At 37.8% G+C, this 15,274-nt stretch overlaps 2 protein-coding genes across 2 annotated transcripts; both read right to left on the minus strand.

Annotated features, from left to right (window-relative positions):
- Window positions 1-417: 417 nt before the first annotated feature.
- LOC126593284 (probable linoleate 9S-lipoxygenase 5) lies at window positions 418-4,115 on the minus strand. The gene is made up of 8 exons (XM_050259311.1): window positions 3,673-4,115; window positions 3,254-3,543; window positions 2,850-3,096; window positions 2,415-2,753; window positions 2,240-2,325; window positions 1,734-2,146; window positions 1,370-1,633; window positions 418-1,281 (listed from the first exon to the last, which is right to left on the minus strand). The coding sequence occupies exons 1-8, from the start codon at window positions 4,046-4,048 to the stop codon at window positions 528-530; spliced, it is 2,769 nt and encodes a 922-aa protein (XP_050115268.1). The 5' UTR covers window positions 4,049-4,115; the 3' UTR covers window positions 418-527.
- Window positions 4,116-7,703: 3,588 nt separating this feature from the next.
- On the minus strand, window positions 7,704-12,012 carry LOC126593283 (probable linoleate 9S-lipoxygenase 5). The gene is made up of 9 exons (XM_050259310.1): window positions 11,515-12,012; window positions 10,682-10,971; window positions 10,296-10,545; window positions 9,882-10,208; window positions 9,718-9,803; window positions 9,492-9,599; window positions 9,045-9,349; window positions 8,694-8,957; window positions 7,704-8,593 (listed from the first exon to the last, which is right to left on the minus strand). Exons 1-9 carry the CDS (start codon window positions 11,915-11,917, stop codon window positions 7,840-7,842), a joined length of 2,787 nt encoding a protein of 928 aa, XP_050115267.1. The 5' UTR covers window positions 11,918-12,012; the 3' UTR covers window positions 7,704-7,839.
- Between the last annotated feature and the right edge of the window lie 3,262 nt (window positions 12,013-15,274).

The raw sequence follows: 15,274 nt of genomic DNA on the forward strand, positions 1-15,274 counted from the left end.
ATTCATTTGATTTGGAGACGTTTAGGCATTTATATTTGTCGAACAAATGGACAATTAATGTAACAAGTGATACACCGTTAATTTGCTTCATTGATTCATATATGACTCAACAATTTCATAATTGCATAAACTTTAGACGATGGTAAAGAAAATCAACGATTCCGATTATAACGTAATTCTAGAGATAATTATGTAAAGATTTATGCCTTGGCAAATGAGCTAACTTATCACACAAGTAACAATCACAACTAGGACCAGAAAAAAAAACTAGGAGTAGAAAACCTAACCCTAGAGGGAAAGAGAATCCTAACCGGATTCACTCCCTTTAAGCAGAGCAGTATTGTCCGAAAAGGAGGTAATATGACATGGTTTCTGATACCCTTTTCGTCTATTCAAAATTCAAAAAAGGCTTGTAGCTGAAGTCGTTAAAAGTACCGAATTCGTATTTCTAAACTTATTCTTACAAACAAAAAGAAGTACATATAAGATGAGTAAGATACAATATAGACAAAAAAAACACAGAAGATTTAGATGTTGATACTGGTGGGAATTCCCTTGTTAGTAAGTCCAGGTTCACTAGAAGGATACAGCAAAGTGTAAGGGATCTTAGCCGGTCCGAACCGGTTTTTCAATCTCTCATCCTTGTTCATCTTTTCAATTTTGGCCTCAATCGCTTCCAACTTCTTTTTAAAATCCTCAGAAGCCTGCAGTATGTCTGCATCCGTTGTCCACTCCGCGGTGTCACGCTGTCCGAGATAGAGCTCATCAGCGGGGTGCCTTGACAAGATTTCCACCGTGGCCATTCCAAGAAGTGTCGGCAGCTGAGGTGCAAACGTTTTCAAGAATGCCTTGTCAGGGTTTGCCCTCAGCTCCTCATACTCTGGAGTGCCTTCTTCAGGCATGAACCGCCGGCTTATGGTTGGGCGGTTTGGGACGAATCCACCAATCGAGTACTGACCGTAGTTGATTGCTGCATGATGGGCTGAAGCAATATATATGATAGTTGTGCATGATTCTATCAGCTCGTCACGAGTCTGCATTTTAGGCCACCAGGGTTCATCTTTCTTGTCTCCGTGGCCTACCTCGCGGAGTTCCTTCCACCAGGATTGGAGTTCCGAATCATTCTGAACCGTTTGATCATTTTTGTAATAGAAGGAGCAATAGTCTTTAACCCAAGTTTTAATTGCAGACCATAATTCAAGCCCGTCCGCAGCATATGGGTAGTCCTCTATCAGTAAACGCACGCCGTGTAACACGCTTGAATCTTCAACCGCCATTCCTCTGAACATAGAAAATGGAACGTACTTTCAATTGCCATCGATTGTAGATGAAAAATGTACTTGAAAAATGCTACTAACCAAGATGTTACCTTTTGATCAGATCCGTGGGGAGTGCTTGATCAGGAAAAGTCCAGTCCTTGTACATTGCTGACGACCATTCCATCGAAAACTTTGAGGCAAAGATGATTTCCTCTATTACTCCACCAGCATTTGTGAGAACCTGTCGCGCGGCTGCGTTTGCATTCATAGTCTCACGAAAATGAGGATGCAGAAGTTTATTAATCGGGTGAAGCACGCTCAACTGCCTATTTGCCGCTATCACAAATGGCTCAGTCACTGCATGAGCTCTCAACCTGCAACAAACATGAACATAAATTTAAAAGTTTACGAATTTATGTTGCTATTGCAAATGCTACGATTTGTTTTTCTGTTATTTCTTTGAAAGGGGTATACCAGTGGCTGAAAAGCTGATGACAGCCGGAGTCATTTACAAGTGCATAAGCTTTAGCAAGTTGCCAAATGGAACTCTCGATGCCTTGGCTAGACGGAGTATAGACTTTGCTGATGCAGCCAAACTGATCTCCATCCAGATGTGGCAAGCTGAGTTCAATAGCTATTGGCTTCAAAGTCCCATCATTGTTCAAGAAAAGGAGTGTTCTGCTTGCGTATGCTTTGGTGGAAGTTGTGTTTATCCGTCTCAGGTACGGCATCCATGCATCGTGGTGGTCTAATATGAATAGCTGCTTGTTCTTGATTGCCTCATCTATGCTGAGTCCATTTAAGTTATGTTCTATATGTTCTTTGGTTATTTGACTTGTTTGATCCCCGTATGCTTCTCGGTCTAGCTTGCTAGCCGGTGGAAATTCCTGTAGTTTATGCAGAAATTATAGCGATTAGGGATGAACAATTGAGAAAAAATAAATGTATACAACATAATAGATCACGAAAGCTAAGATTACTTGGAGACGACGTATTGTAACAGGATTTACTCCAGCCAGCAGTTCTCTTGCAAATTCTTCGTCAGTTCTCCATGCCGACTTATCCTCTAGTAGAAAAATGATTAAAATATCAGGATCAGTTAAAAAGAAAAGCAGATATGAAACTGAAGGCACAAACAACATTATACTGTATTACCTTTGATCACTTGAGGCACTGGAAATTTTAGGAACTTTTCGCCGTCAGTTCGAAAAAGTTCTTTGAACATCTCCTCCGGAATGCTATCACTAATGTGTTTTAGTATCCCATCAGGCAACTCTACTCCTCCTTCATAGAGTTTAAGTACGTCTTCCATGGTTTCGAACTCGTTTTTGTTACCAAGGAGTAGAGCTCTTATCTCAGGTTTAAGGACCTGAGGGATGGATTTCAGGACATAAGCAAGCAAATCTGACATCTTTAAGGGTCCAAATCGTTCATCTCTCGGAACATATACATTTAATCTCTGGATAAGCTTCAGCCTGCTCTCGGTGTTAGGATCTATCAAGACAAGTATAAACATCTTAGCGACTATTCTTTTTTAATAATACCGAGTTTGAGTAGTGACGGCGCGAGAAGTGAATTTTATTTACTGACCCGTTTTTGTTGCTGGTCTTCCTGTTCTTCCCCTGCGAGGATATGGGTACTCAATAGACCCTCCGAGAACTGGACGCGCATATTCGGGACCCTTATCTGGATTCCCCAAATCATTGTAGTATGCATAGTCATAGACCCTGTCCCATTCCTGAAGCTCTCCTCGTTCTTCATCGTCTCCTCGCAGGTTTACTAGCTCTTCTTCTCTGAATTTCTGTAGTGATTTTGGTGTATCACCTGGAAGATAAGTCTGCACAAACACATAAACCAATCTGTTAATTACCGGGGGACGTTGTGCGATGTAACGACCTTGTAGCAAAGAAAACGGTCTTTTTTGTACAAATATATGAATCAATCTATTGATTTAGTGGGGGACTTTTGCTCATTGAAATGATTATTTTCCTTACCTTGTTAGCGAAGAAAACACGGTCTTTTTTGTACTTGTCAGCAGGATATACCCATGAGTTGCAAACAAAGTGGACTCGACCTTCGCCAGGAACATCTTCGAGGGTGACAGTCTTCAAGTAGAACTCACTGTGATGATAATTTCTAACTATAAATGCTCCCGGGACTCCAATTTCCTCGTCCCAATCGAAAGTAACATCAAATGCAGTCTCCCCTGCTGTTAAGGGGGTGATTGTAGTCACCCAATTCTCCAAGTATGCCGGCTTTCCAACTTTTCCTGTCGACTCATTTTCTACAAAAAGAACATATCAAATTCAAAAATCCAAAAAATGTCGATTTTAAGTATTTAAGAAGTAAACTAGGAGCTTATGTATCTAATCTATGAACTTGAAAGGCAAAATACTATATATTCAGTTCTCACCAGGGTCACTATTAACCGAACTAATGAGCCTTAGAGAAACCGCTTTGCCTAACAGCTCGTGAACACGATCAAGAATCGAAGCTTTAAGGTCGTTCAAGTCGAGAACAATTTTCTTCATCAACACCACCCTCCCTTTGATCTTCTTGCCTTCATGTTTCGGCTGCGTAGCAACGGTGGTGTCCTGGGATGATGCCTTAACAACCGTTGAAGATAGCTTCAACGGTTGAGATCGTGTAATCATAGGCAAAAGTACTGGTCTCATGTGATTGAGTGATGAAAGGTTGTTGCCTGCAACAACTGAGTTCTTCATCCAATTCTGAGGCGGACATTGTCTCCGAAAGCTCAAAGGAGCTGTGAGATACTTGGAATGCAGCATCTTTATCGAAATCGAGAACGGAAAATGTTAACAGAAGGAGAAAGGTTTCAAGATCTCTGAAGTGTGATGAGAGAAGCATGTGTGGTATTTAAAGGTCAATGAGTTCAATAATTTTCAATTTAATCCAACCGTTATTTTTTACATTTGTAAAGACTTTTGTGCTACCTGCCATGGCTGCATGTGAAGGTTTTCGATACGTAACGAATTTATCCAGCTACTATTCTTGCAGTTTTTAGGGTTTGACTAAAAGACCAAGTCATGAATTTGCATGGTTTAATTTGACATGTACCTTCCTCTCTGTATGTGTGATTTGATGAAATTGAGGTTCTACCATAAAACCAATTGGTAATATGAGGAGTAGCCCAAGACCATATAAGTACATAACAAACCTTATTCATGGTTTAATTTGACATGTACCTTCCTCTCTGTATGTGTGATTTGATGAAATTGAGGTTCCACCATAAAACCAATTGGTAATATGAGGAGTAGCCCAAGACCATATAAGTACATAACAAACCTTGTCCCTTACCGATGTGGGACAACTCTCAACACACCCCCGCACGTGTGGCGGATTTTCAAACCTACACGTGGACAACAATTGGGTGACGTGGAGCGCATGTGGCCGTTTGGCTTCACATGAGGACAACCCGCTCTGATATCATGATGAAATTGAGGTTCCATAATAAAACCAATTGACAATATGAAGAGTAGCCCAAGACCATATAAGTACATAGCAAATCTTGTCTCTGATTCCCCTTACAATTTAGATTAGTTTACAATTAAGTTATCCAACTACGTTTCTTCCCATTTCTAGGGTTTGAATGTCGAACAAGTCATGATCTTGCATTGTTATGATTCAATGAACTACAGCCCTCTTTGTTTTTGTTTTTGGGTGAACAAGTTCAAATCTTTTGAACCACTTTTATTGTCGTTTTGCATTGTTTATAATTCAAACAACTTTAATCAATTTTTTGAACATATGTGGACGTATTCATATTTGCCCTCTTTGTTTTTGTTTACTTATCTCTATGCGCCACACTCAAATTGCCTTTAAATTAATTTAAAGTAAAATCATTGACATGTCCCGATTTCGGTGTCCAAAGAACACCATAATGATCTTGTGCTGGCCGACCTCCGTAAGGTGACGCAAGCCATCATCATTCTTGTACGTTGTCGATGAGGCAAATGACGCCACAGATATTCATACTTCAGATATGAGACAAGATGATATTCAGATAAACAAAAGATTGAACAATCGTGCCAAAAGACATTCCTACTCCAAGGTTCTAACGTCATAATAATATCAAGACCGACACAATGGTGCAGAAGAAAATCCTATCGTGCTTATGCTCTAAACATCTCCATGCATTCTCATATTTTTATTTTAAAGATATGTACTTTATTTATAAAAATTGTGTTCGACACAAATTTGCATGCATGTTCACATATTTTTAACATAAGCACGATAGGAAGGCTCGCATCATGTCTCAGGTATCGGTCAGCATGGTCATCCCGGTGTCTGGACCGGGATTGGTGCGTGGTGCGTGGTGCGGGTCAATTATATAACTTAAGCAACATTAGGTCTTCTTATAGCACTTTTTTTTTCTTCTCAAATTAGTTGTACAAATCCTCTGTTTATATCTTTACTGTTTTCTATTGACCATGTGTGATTTGGTGATAGGTGTTTCACTTTCAAGTAATCAACCATTTCCATCTTAACAAATTTTAGGCTATCTACCAAACCAACAAATATAGACAAATGTTAGCAATCTTAGATTATGTAATGACACCCTTTGGGGAAACTCATGATGGACCACTATTATTGGGTGTGGAGAATGTTAAGGAGATTAATTTAAAAGTGAGACTCGCTATTGACTCTTTGTCACCTTATTTTTTAGCACAATGTTTTATAATGTTGGCATAAAAATTAACGTTAAACTGTGAGGTGGTAGAAAATTCATAAAAATTCATACTTTGAGAGATTCTCCTTAACATTTATAGTCGGCGTAAAGCAATCAAATATTTTGAAACGGTTGCTTGCTGCTAAACTGTTACACAGTTTTGTAGCGCTTGCTATTAAATACTAGGACTCGTAATAACCTCAACAATTTTTTTCGTGTTAGAGCAAACAAGTCTTTAATTTAGATGGTCCGGTTAATAGATTGGAGGTTGGCAATAGAACTGACATTTCTCTCTCTCGTTTTAATTAGCATTTTAGCTAGTTGGCTTTCTTTTATGAAACTGCACTACACCAAATCCTCTTATTACGTCTTTGGTGTTGATGGTGCAACAATAGCACTTTTTATGAGAGGATTTGATGTTGGTGGTGGTAGCCAACGTCAATGGTATTTGCCTCCAACTGTTATGTTAGAGATAAAACTATTGTAGCCACGATTTTTAATTATTCTTTGCCCATTAAGAGCTATACATGTATACCCGTTGAATTGTTCAAAGAACGAATAACCATCCCCAAAACCACTTACTTATCTATCTGTAAAGAATCAATTATCTTGTTCAATCGTCTCTCATTTCTTTTAAAAAGACCTATGTGCTACTTGCCCTGCATGTGAAGGGGTTTTTAGACGTAATCAACTTAATCCACCTGTATTATTTTCTATTTCTGGTGGTTTACTTTTAAGACCTAATCATTTTGCGTTGTTTATAAAATTATAATCAAGCAATTTTAACCAATTTTTTTAGTAGACGTGAACATATTCATATTGGTTATAAAGTGAACAGATTTATCAAGCACAATCTCCTTACTACACTAAACATTGACTACTTATAGCGGATATATCAAATATGATCCTCCATGAGTTGCAAAGAAAACACGGCCTTTTTTGTCAGCATGATAGACTCATGAGTTGCAAACAAAGTGGACACCAGTAGGCCTCTATCTATACATACATACATTCTTAAAATATATTACAGAGTGAGACGATAAAATCGTGTGTTAATAATTGTGTAAGAAAAATGGTGCCACTGATATTTGTACATATTAATACAAGATAGTGGTCCAATACTTTAGAAAAAGACTTGGACAGTTTTACCAGGTCAGCCTTTGGCCTCATGTGATGGTCGTTGTTTACGTTTCACCTACTTAATCTATCCAATAAATGTTAATTTTTCCCTTTGACAAAAAAAAAATGTTAATTTTTCTTTTTCTGGGGTTGACTCAGTGATGACTTAAACATCCGGTCTTTTTGTATTGTCAAGAATTTTACGAGTCCGTTGAACGCGCAACTTATCTCCACTTTAGACTTTTATATATTTAAGACAATCATCATTTTGACAATCATGATTGTCTTAAATACATGTATTCACATGAATTATATTTAATCGGATGATGATCGTGTTAAATACATGCAAGTATTGTAGCTTTGAATATATTTGACGCTTTGGCATCTTGACCGTACGTTTGAAATTTTGTTTTTTTTTGTTAGATACAAGTGATATTAAGAAAGAGAACATTCAAACATATAATTTAATATGCAAGGAGGAACGCTCTATACCGCTTTAAGTGATATTGAGATAGGGGCATTGCTTCAGAAAGCTGGCTTCAAGGTCGACATTTGTACACTGATCACTCTCCGGTGAAATTTCAGGACGGAGGAAGTGGAAGACAAGGCGAAGAAAAGCGTAATTGATGACCATCTTATAGAGTAGTAACAAGGAAGTACTTGATCATTATTTGCAGAGAAATTACATGAATAATTTTAGTTTTATTCTGACAAAAAAAATTATATACTTATATATAGCAAGCCAAGAATAAGATACGAAGTAGAGAAGCATTAGATTGAGACACTGTTGGGAATTCCCTTGCCAGTAAGTCCGGGATCACTCGAAGGATAGAGCAGTGTATATGGCATCTTGGCCGGTCCAGTACGGTTCTTCAATCTCTTATCCTTGTTCTTTCTCTTTATGCATTCCTCAATTTCTTTCAGCTTGTTTCTGAAATTCTTAGAAGCTTGCAATATGTCTGCGTCCGTTGTCCATTCTGCGGTGTCTCTATGCCCCAAATAAACCTCATCAACCGTATGCCTTGATAAGATTTCGATTGTGGCCATGCCAAGAAGGGTCTGCAGCTCTGGTGTGAATGTTTTCAAAAATGCCTTCTGGGGGTTTGTCTTGAGCTCCTCGTATTCAGGAGTGCCTTCTTCAGGCATGAATCGCCTGCTTGTGCTTGGTCGGTTTGGGGGGTATCCACCATAAGGGTACTGCCCAAAATTGATTGCTGCATGATAGGCTGAAGCAATCCATATGATAATGGTGCACGATTCTATCAGCTCTTCGCGAGTTTGCATTTTTGGCCACCAGGGCTCATCTTTCTTGTCACCATGACCTTCCTCGCGGAGTTCCTTCCACCAGGACTGGAGTTCCGAGTCCTTTTGGACAGTCTCGTCTGTTTTATAGTAGAAGGAGCAGTAGTCTTTAACCCATGTTTTAATTGCAAACCATATCTCAAGCCCGTCTGCAGCATATGGATAGTCCTCTATCAGCAAGCGCACGCCGTGCGAGGAGCTTGAATCTTCAACTGCCATTCCTCTGAACAAAGCAAAGGATAGATGCTTAATTAATTACCTTAAACGCTATCATCTTTTTTTCTAAATGCACATATGATTAATGTTACTGTCATAAGATTTACCTTTTGGTCAGATCTACGGGGAGCGCTTGTTCAGGAAAAACCCAATTCTTATACATTGCAGACGACCATTCCATTGAAAACTTTGCAGGAAAGACTGTCGTCTCTAGTATTCCAGAAGCGTTAATGAGAACCTGTCTAGCGAGTGCATTTACATTCATATTGTCACGAAAGTGAGGATGCAGGAGTTTATGAACCGGATGAAGCACGCTCAACTGCCTATTTGTTGCTATAATAAATGGCTCCATCACTGCATGAGTTCTCAACCTGCAACAAAACAAGAACACATAAAAGATTCATTTGAAAATAAAAATGCAATGAACTTATTTGGCAGGCTTTTTTCGAGTGTAATACCAGTGACTGATGAGCTGATGGTAACCAGTGTCATTCACAGCCACGTAAGCTTTAGCAAGTTGCCAAATGGAACTCTCAACACCTTGGCTAGAGGGGGTATAGACTTTGCCAGTGCAACCAAATTGATCCCCGTTGGGATGCGGCAAGCTTAATTCAATAGCTAATGGCTTCAAAGTCCCGTCATCTTGTAAGAAGAGGAGTGTCCTGCTTGCATATGTTTTCGTTGAAGTTGTGTTTATGCGCCTCAGGTACGGCATTATTGAATCATGGTGGTCTAATATGAATAACTTCTTGTTATCGATTGCCTGTTGCAGAAAGTAATTTTCAGTAATTATTTTGAATATGAATATAACGAGAATAAAAGGTTGCAAACTTGCAAAGCAACCTCAGGACTACTTGGTTCAAACTTCAAACTCAATTTCGAAAGAAACTAGTCAATAGTATTACCTCGTCTATGCTGAGTCCTTTTAAGTTATGAGCTATGTTTTCTTTGGTTATTAGACTGGTCTGATCCCCATATGCTTTTCGATCTAGCTTGCTAGCAGGCGGAAACTCCTGCAGTTTATTCAAAAATAATAACTATCAGGGATGAAAAGTCGAAGTTATTATGATTCAAATGTAAAATCTCTAGTGTCTCATATTTTCTTCAAAACAAAAGAAGACAATATCTTACTTGGAGACGACGAATTGTAACAGGATTTATTCCTGCCAGCATTTCTCTTGCAAATTCTTCATCAGTTCTCCATGCTGATTTATCCTCTAATATAAATCATTCAAAAGACAAGTCAGGTAAAAGAAAGAAGTAAATGAAGATACGTTGAAAGTAATATCTTATACCTCTGATCACTTGAGGCACAGGGAACTTCAGGAAATTTTCACCATCAAGTCGAAAAAGTTCCTTGATTGTCTCTAAAGGGATGTTATCCCTAACGGATTTCAGTAAACCCTCGGGCAACCGTATTCCTCCTTCGTAGAGTTTAAGTACATCATTCAAGCTTCCGAACTCGTTTTGTGAGGCAACTAGAGTTGCTAGCTCATCAGGCTTAACGATCTGAGATATCGATTTCAGGGCATAAGCAATTGCGTCTGACGTCTTTAAGTGGCCAAATTTTTCGTCTCTTGGAACGTACACAAATATGTTCACAGGAAGCATCATGGGGCTCGCTGTTAAGATTAAAGCAAATTAGTCATGATCACACAATACATCTTTTCATGTGAGCAGTGGCTGAGAAATAGGGAAGATTGCCTTACCTTTTTCAGTTGCTTGTCTTCCGATTTTTACTCTGCGAGGATAAGGAAAATCACTAGACCCTCCGAGAGTTGGACGCTCATATTCTAGACCCTTATATGGTTTTCCCAAATCATCGTAGTAGGCATAGCCATAAACTCGGTCCCATTCCCGAAGCTCTCTTTTTTCATCATCGTCGTCTCCTCTCAAGTTCTTGAGCTCTTCTTCTCTGAATTTCTGTAATGGCACCGGCGTATCACTTGAAATATACGTCTGCGCAAATTTATATAATTCGTAAACCTTACTTGCGGTTTTACCGAAGACTATTGAGCATAACATAACAGTCCATCAGCTAAAACATAAAATTCAATTGGAAGTTAAGAACTTCATGAATCCTATATATTGTTACCTTGTTAGCGAAGAAAACACGGTCTTTTTTGTACTTTTCAGCAGGGTACACCCATGAGTTGCAAACAAAGTGGACTCGACCTTCACCAGGAACATCTTCGAGTGTGAGAGACTTCAAGTAGAACTCATTGTGATGCTCATTTCGGATTATGAATGCTCCCGGGATTCCAATCTCCTCGTCCCAATCGAAAGTAACATCAAATGCAGTCTCCTCTGCTGTTAAAGGAGTGATTTTGGTAATCCAATCTTCCAAATATGCCGGCTTTCCAACTTTTCCTTGCCACCCATTTTCTACACATATCAAAACAAAACCGAGAATTGAGATGTTCTGTTTTCTGTTTTTGGATTCTGACATTAAGAGCTAAAACAACATGTTTTTTAACTGATTATTTACTTCTTTACCGAAACAGTACAACAAAAAATATGGAAGCTTAAAAGCCGTTGTTTTCCTGAACACGCAAAATCGGAGCGATTAGGACGATGAGTGGGAGTAGGCTACAGATTTAGGGTTCGAAACCTCCTTTGTACTAAAACTCACATATTTTGTGGACGAGATAATTTAAGCAATTGGCCCTTCTACTTTAATTCAATTGAAGTTTTAATCTCTAAACTAAAAATTCGTGAGTATCGGTCTCTGAACTTGTAATAATGTAAAGAAATTGTCATTTTGGCTAACACCATTAGAACTTTCATCTGTTTGTGCTCCTTTAAACCCTTTATTTTCGATGAAATTCTAACGGAGTTAGTGAAATGACCATTGCGCATATTATAACAAGTTCAAGGACTAGTACTCCATGAACTTAAAAAAGAAGTAAATTAGTAAAAACTTCTTACCAGGGTCACAATTAACAGAACTGATGAGCTGCAGTAAAACTCTTTTACCCCGTAGCTCATCGAAACGATCAAGAACTGAAGCTTTGAGGTTGTTGAGCTCCAAAACGTTCTTCTTCATCAACACCACTGTACCTCTGAGTTTCTTCTCCCCAGTTTTCGGGCGATGATCAACGTTGATGGTCTCGGATGGCTTTGCAGCTGATGAAACCACAGTCAAAGGCTGAGATCGTGCCACATCAGTCATGCACAAGAAACCAGCTGGGAATACTTTCATGGGATCAGTCGTTCGAAGCAATCCTGGTCTGCCATTGACCGACGTGGAACGATCTGGATTGTTGGTTGTTGCTGCTGCAACAACAACTGAGCTAAGAGGACTGAGTTGCTTGAGAAGAACATGAAGCATATTTGTCTGCTTCAAGATATGAAAAAGTTGGAAGTAATATTAGAAAAAGTGTTTGAACTGAAGATCTCACTACACCGACAAGCGTGAAGAATGTGAAGGAAGGGTTGGTGGTATTTATAGGAACTGGTAGCTCACTGTTCAATGATTATAGAATAATCCTCCAATTTTTTTAATGGGTCATTCAGTCTTGTAAAATTGGAAAGGTTTTCATGTCCAGAACACATGATGATATATGACGTGTCATTATACAAATGGTAAGGTATTTATGTTGAAAAACTAAAAACTTGAAAAATAAAATTTTCATCTACTTATATAATAACATGCGGTGTACCATCTTTGTTCCGGGCACAATGAAAATTTTCTAGTTGAATTGGAGAAATTTTTTAGTGTATCAAAAAACACGGCCCAGTCTACAAAACGTGTAAGATCCCACATTGCCCAGGGATGAGGATCCTGTAAGCCTTATATGTATATTCTCATCTCTACCTAGCACGAGACCTTTTGAGAGTTCACTAGCTTTGGATTCTATAGGAACTTCGAAGTTAAGCGAGTTCGCGCGAGAGCAATCCCAGGATGGATGACCCATTGGGAAGTTCTTGAGTTCCCAGAAACAAAACCGTGAGGGCGTGGTTGAGGCCCAAAGCGAACAATATCGTGCTACTGTGGAGTTGAGCCCGGGATGTGGTGAGAACAATATCGTGCTACGGTGGAGTTGAGTCCAGGATGTGATGAGAACCCGGGCCGGGATGTGACAAAACGTCATTATACAAGTGGTCAAACCACTTGTACTATTACCCTTATCTCCAATTATGTTATAACACTTGGTGTATCGGGCTGTATTTATGATACATTGAAAAATTTCTCATTAAGTTGAGACTAACTTCCATGCACGGCTATACTAATATTGTAGCGTTTTTTGGCAATAATACAATTATATGTGAAAAATTACAAGTATCATTGTAAATTGATATGAATCATCACGGAACGATGTATCTTTGTTATAACAGTCTTTCTCATTTGAATGAATGAGTGCTAGAAATCTTGATTTTTCATGTTTTGGTCTTTAAACGGGAGAAAGTGGAAAGTCTTTAAACTTCACCAACTTATTCGGTGTTTTTCTATTTCTAGGGTTGATTTAATGTTTTAGTCCTTTTAAGGTAGCTTCAACCCTCCCTATCAAGGTAAAATTTTCGGTCGAACTGCTTGATTACGTTAATGATTATATTAATTTTACAAAATAATAGAATCTCTTGTAACTTGATCTCGTTAAGTGTAAAGATTGTAATTCCACGTCAAAAAATGAGCCAATTAATTTTGAGTTATATGCTCAGATTCTAATATGTAATCGCGTTAGTTCTATTCCGTAAGAGAATTGCCTTAAGCGATAGCCCTAGAAACTCTCGTTTACCACACCAACAAATATAGACAGATTTCAACAAGGGGTGTGATATCTACACATCCCTGTTTACTTCTCACACACATTTTTAAATTTTCGGTCGTCGGATTGGATAAATTGAAGAAGATCAACGACAAGAAATTAACAAGAGTGTGTGAGAAGTAAAAAAAAGTATGCGAATAGCACACCCCTTTCAACAATAGTTAGGTTCTCTAGAAAATAGGCAATTACAGGTCGTCTTCTTTTTCACGTTCTTTTTTCAATACTTTGTAGAAAGTTACTTGCATAAGTTAAAAGCCTAAAATACACCATTTAGTTGCACCACAAATTCACAAGTCGGTGACAGTATATAATTCAAAGTTTCCAACATGGTATATTTGGAAATAAATCTGAGTACACGTTTACGTAAGTCCATAGAGATTTACAATATACAAAATATATACTAGTCAAGCGACTAACTATACAAATAAATCTAAACTACATGAATTTACAAAATCTAGTCCAATAGAATCCTAACCGGATTCTCCTACACTAACAAAATCATCGAAGTTTTGTAATATTTCAGTGACAATATGATTGATATTTCTGTCGCATCAAATAACAATTTGTACACTTAATCAATTTAAAAAATTCTTAAGTAGAGACTTCTATAACGCGTTAGCTACTCATCAAATACATACGTAATGACAACCATGCATTCAGATTCCACGAGACCAGTTTTAATAGAGTCAATGAAGAAACCCAACAAAGTATATTTGTCATCAATGTGAGGTCTTTGAATTCACCAACTTTAAAGACCCACTCTTGCATTTTGGTGATAGTATCATAATAGTCTGAACTTTCAATGATAAATGATGATGGTGATATGATAACTCTTAATGTTTACAGATGCGTGTCAAATGTTTACAGCTCTATCACCTCACATATAGAAAAATTTCTAGAGTTTCAGTCACACTTTCGAACACGTAAGCATTGTTACTAACTTAAGTATTATAATATAAATATAATACATAATTAAAATTTCATGACGGCCACACAAAATTTCGGATAAATTTAATCAACCTAATCATGCTGTATCCACATAAATTCATTTTTGTTCTTTATTTCGTTGTCAGAGAGTCAGACTCGGACTCAACATTATGGATTCATATTGTGTCCTGTTTAAAGGGTGTAATTGTCACCCACCTACCATAAAATATTAAGAAAACTAATGAAAAAGGTTTGAAAACTTTGAGTTTTAATGATAAGGACAAAATAAAAGGTAAAGTGAATAGTACCATGATTGACTTTTTAGTGCAAAAATGTGGTTTTTCGTTAAAGTGAACAGTACCGGGTGCTTTTCGTTAAAGTTCCCTAAAATATTTTCTATAAAAAATCTAATATTGATAAAATAAAAATTCAACCAAGCTGTCATATTTTAAAAAGAATTTTCACAGGGTTTGAAATCTTATTTGGGTTTTCTTTATTCATTTGAAGAATCCAATGTCTTTGTGAGTAATGCAGGAGAAATTACTGGGAATATTAAATTTGTAGATTATTTTTGTATACTACGTGATGTAGGATTGATAGTTAGGCTCATTTTTTAATGACTTAAATAAGGAGTTCAACCATCAATCATCAAATCATGTAGTTTACGAAAGATGATTTAAAATTTTCATCTCTGTAGCGTCACCCAATACATGCATGCCCCACAACTATATATAATCAGTAAATTAGATGAGCCATTGACGAGGTTTGGACACACGCCGTCACGCAATGACTCAACACATTTCCACTACTATGGTAAAATGCCACTTGCTTAGGCTTTTTTTTTATTGTTTTTTTATAGAGAAAATTGTAGAAATAGTCCCTCAACTTTAACTCAATTGGGGCAATGGTCCCTCAACTAAATATTCGTGACTATTGGTCCATTAGCTCATCAAAACGTGCAACTTTTGTTCTTTTCGTCAACTCTATCAGAA

The sequence above is a fragment of the Malus sylvestris genome, chromosome 12 (assembly GCF_916048215.2).
Source record: "Malus sylvestris chromosome 12, drMalSylv7.2, whole genome shotgun sequence".
Taxonomy (NCBI): Eukaryota; Viridiplantae; Streptophyta; class Magnoliopsida; order Rosales; family Rosaceae; genus Malus; species Malus sylvestris.

Excerpts from the sequence above, each read along its gene's own strand:
- LOC126593283 (XM_050259310.1), bottom strand. The coding sequence starts at position 11,917 with ATGCTTCATGTTCTTCTCAAGCAACTCAGTCCTCTTAGCTCAGTTGTT. Across the intron at positions 10,546-10,681 it reads GTGTTTTCTTCGCTAACAAG|ACGTATATTTCAAGTGATAC; the intron begins GTAACAATATAT and ends AAATTTGCGCAG. Across the intron at positions 9,600-9,717 it reads TTACAATTCGTCGTCTCCAA|GAGTTTCCGCCTGCTAGCAA; the intron begins GTAAGATATTGT and ends AATAAACTGCAG.
- LOC126593284 (XM_050259311.1), bottom strand. The coding sequence starts at position 4,048 with ATGCTGCATTCCAAGTATCTCACAGCTCCTTTGAGCTTTCGGAGACAA. Across the intron at positions 3,097-3,253 it reads GTGTTTTCTTCGCTAACAAG|ACTTATCTTCCAGGTGATAC; the intron begins GTAAGGAAAATA and ends GTGTTTGTGCAG. Across the intron at positions 2,147-2,239 it reads TTACAATACGTCGTCTCCAA|GAATTTCCACCGGCTAGCAA; the intron begins GTAATCTTAGCT and ends CATAAACTACAG.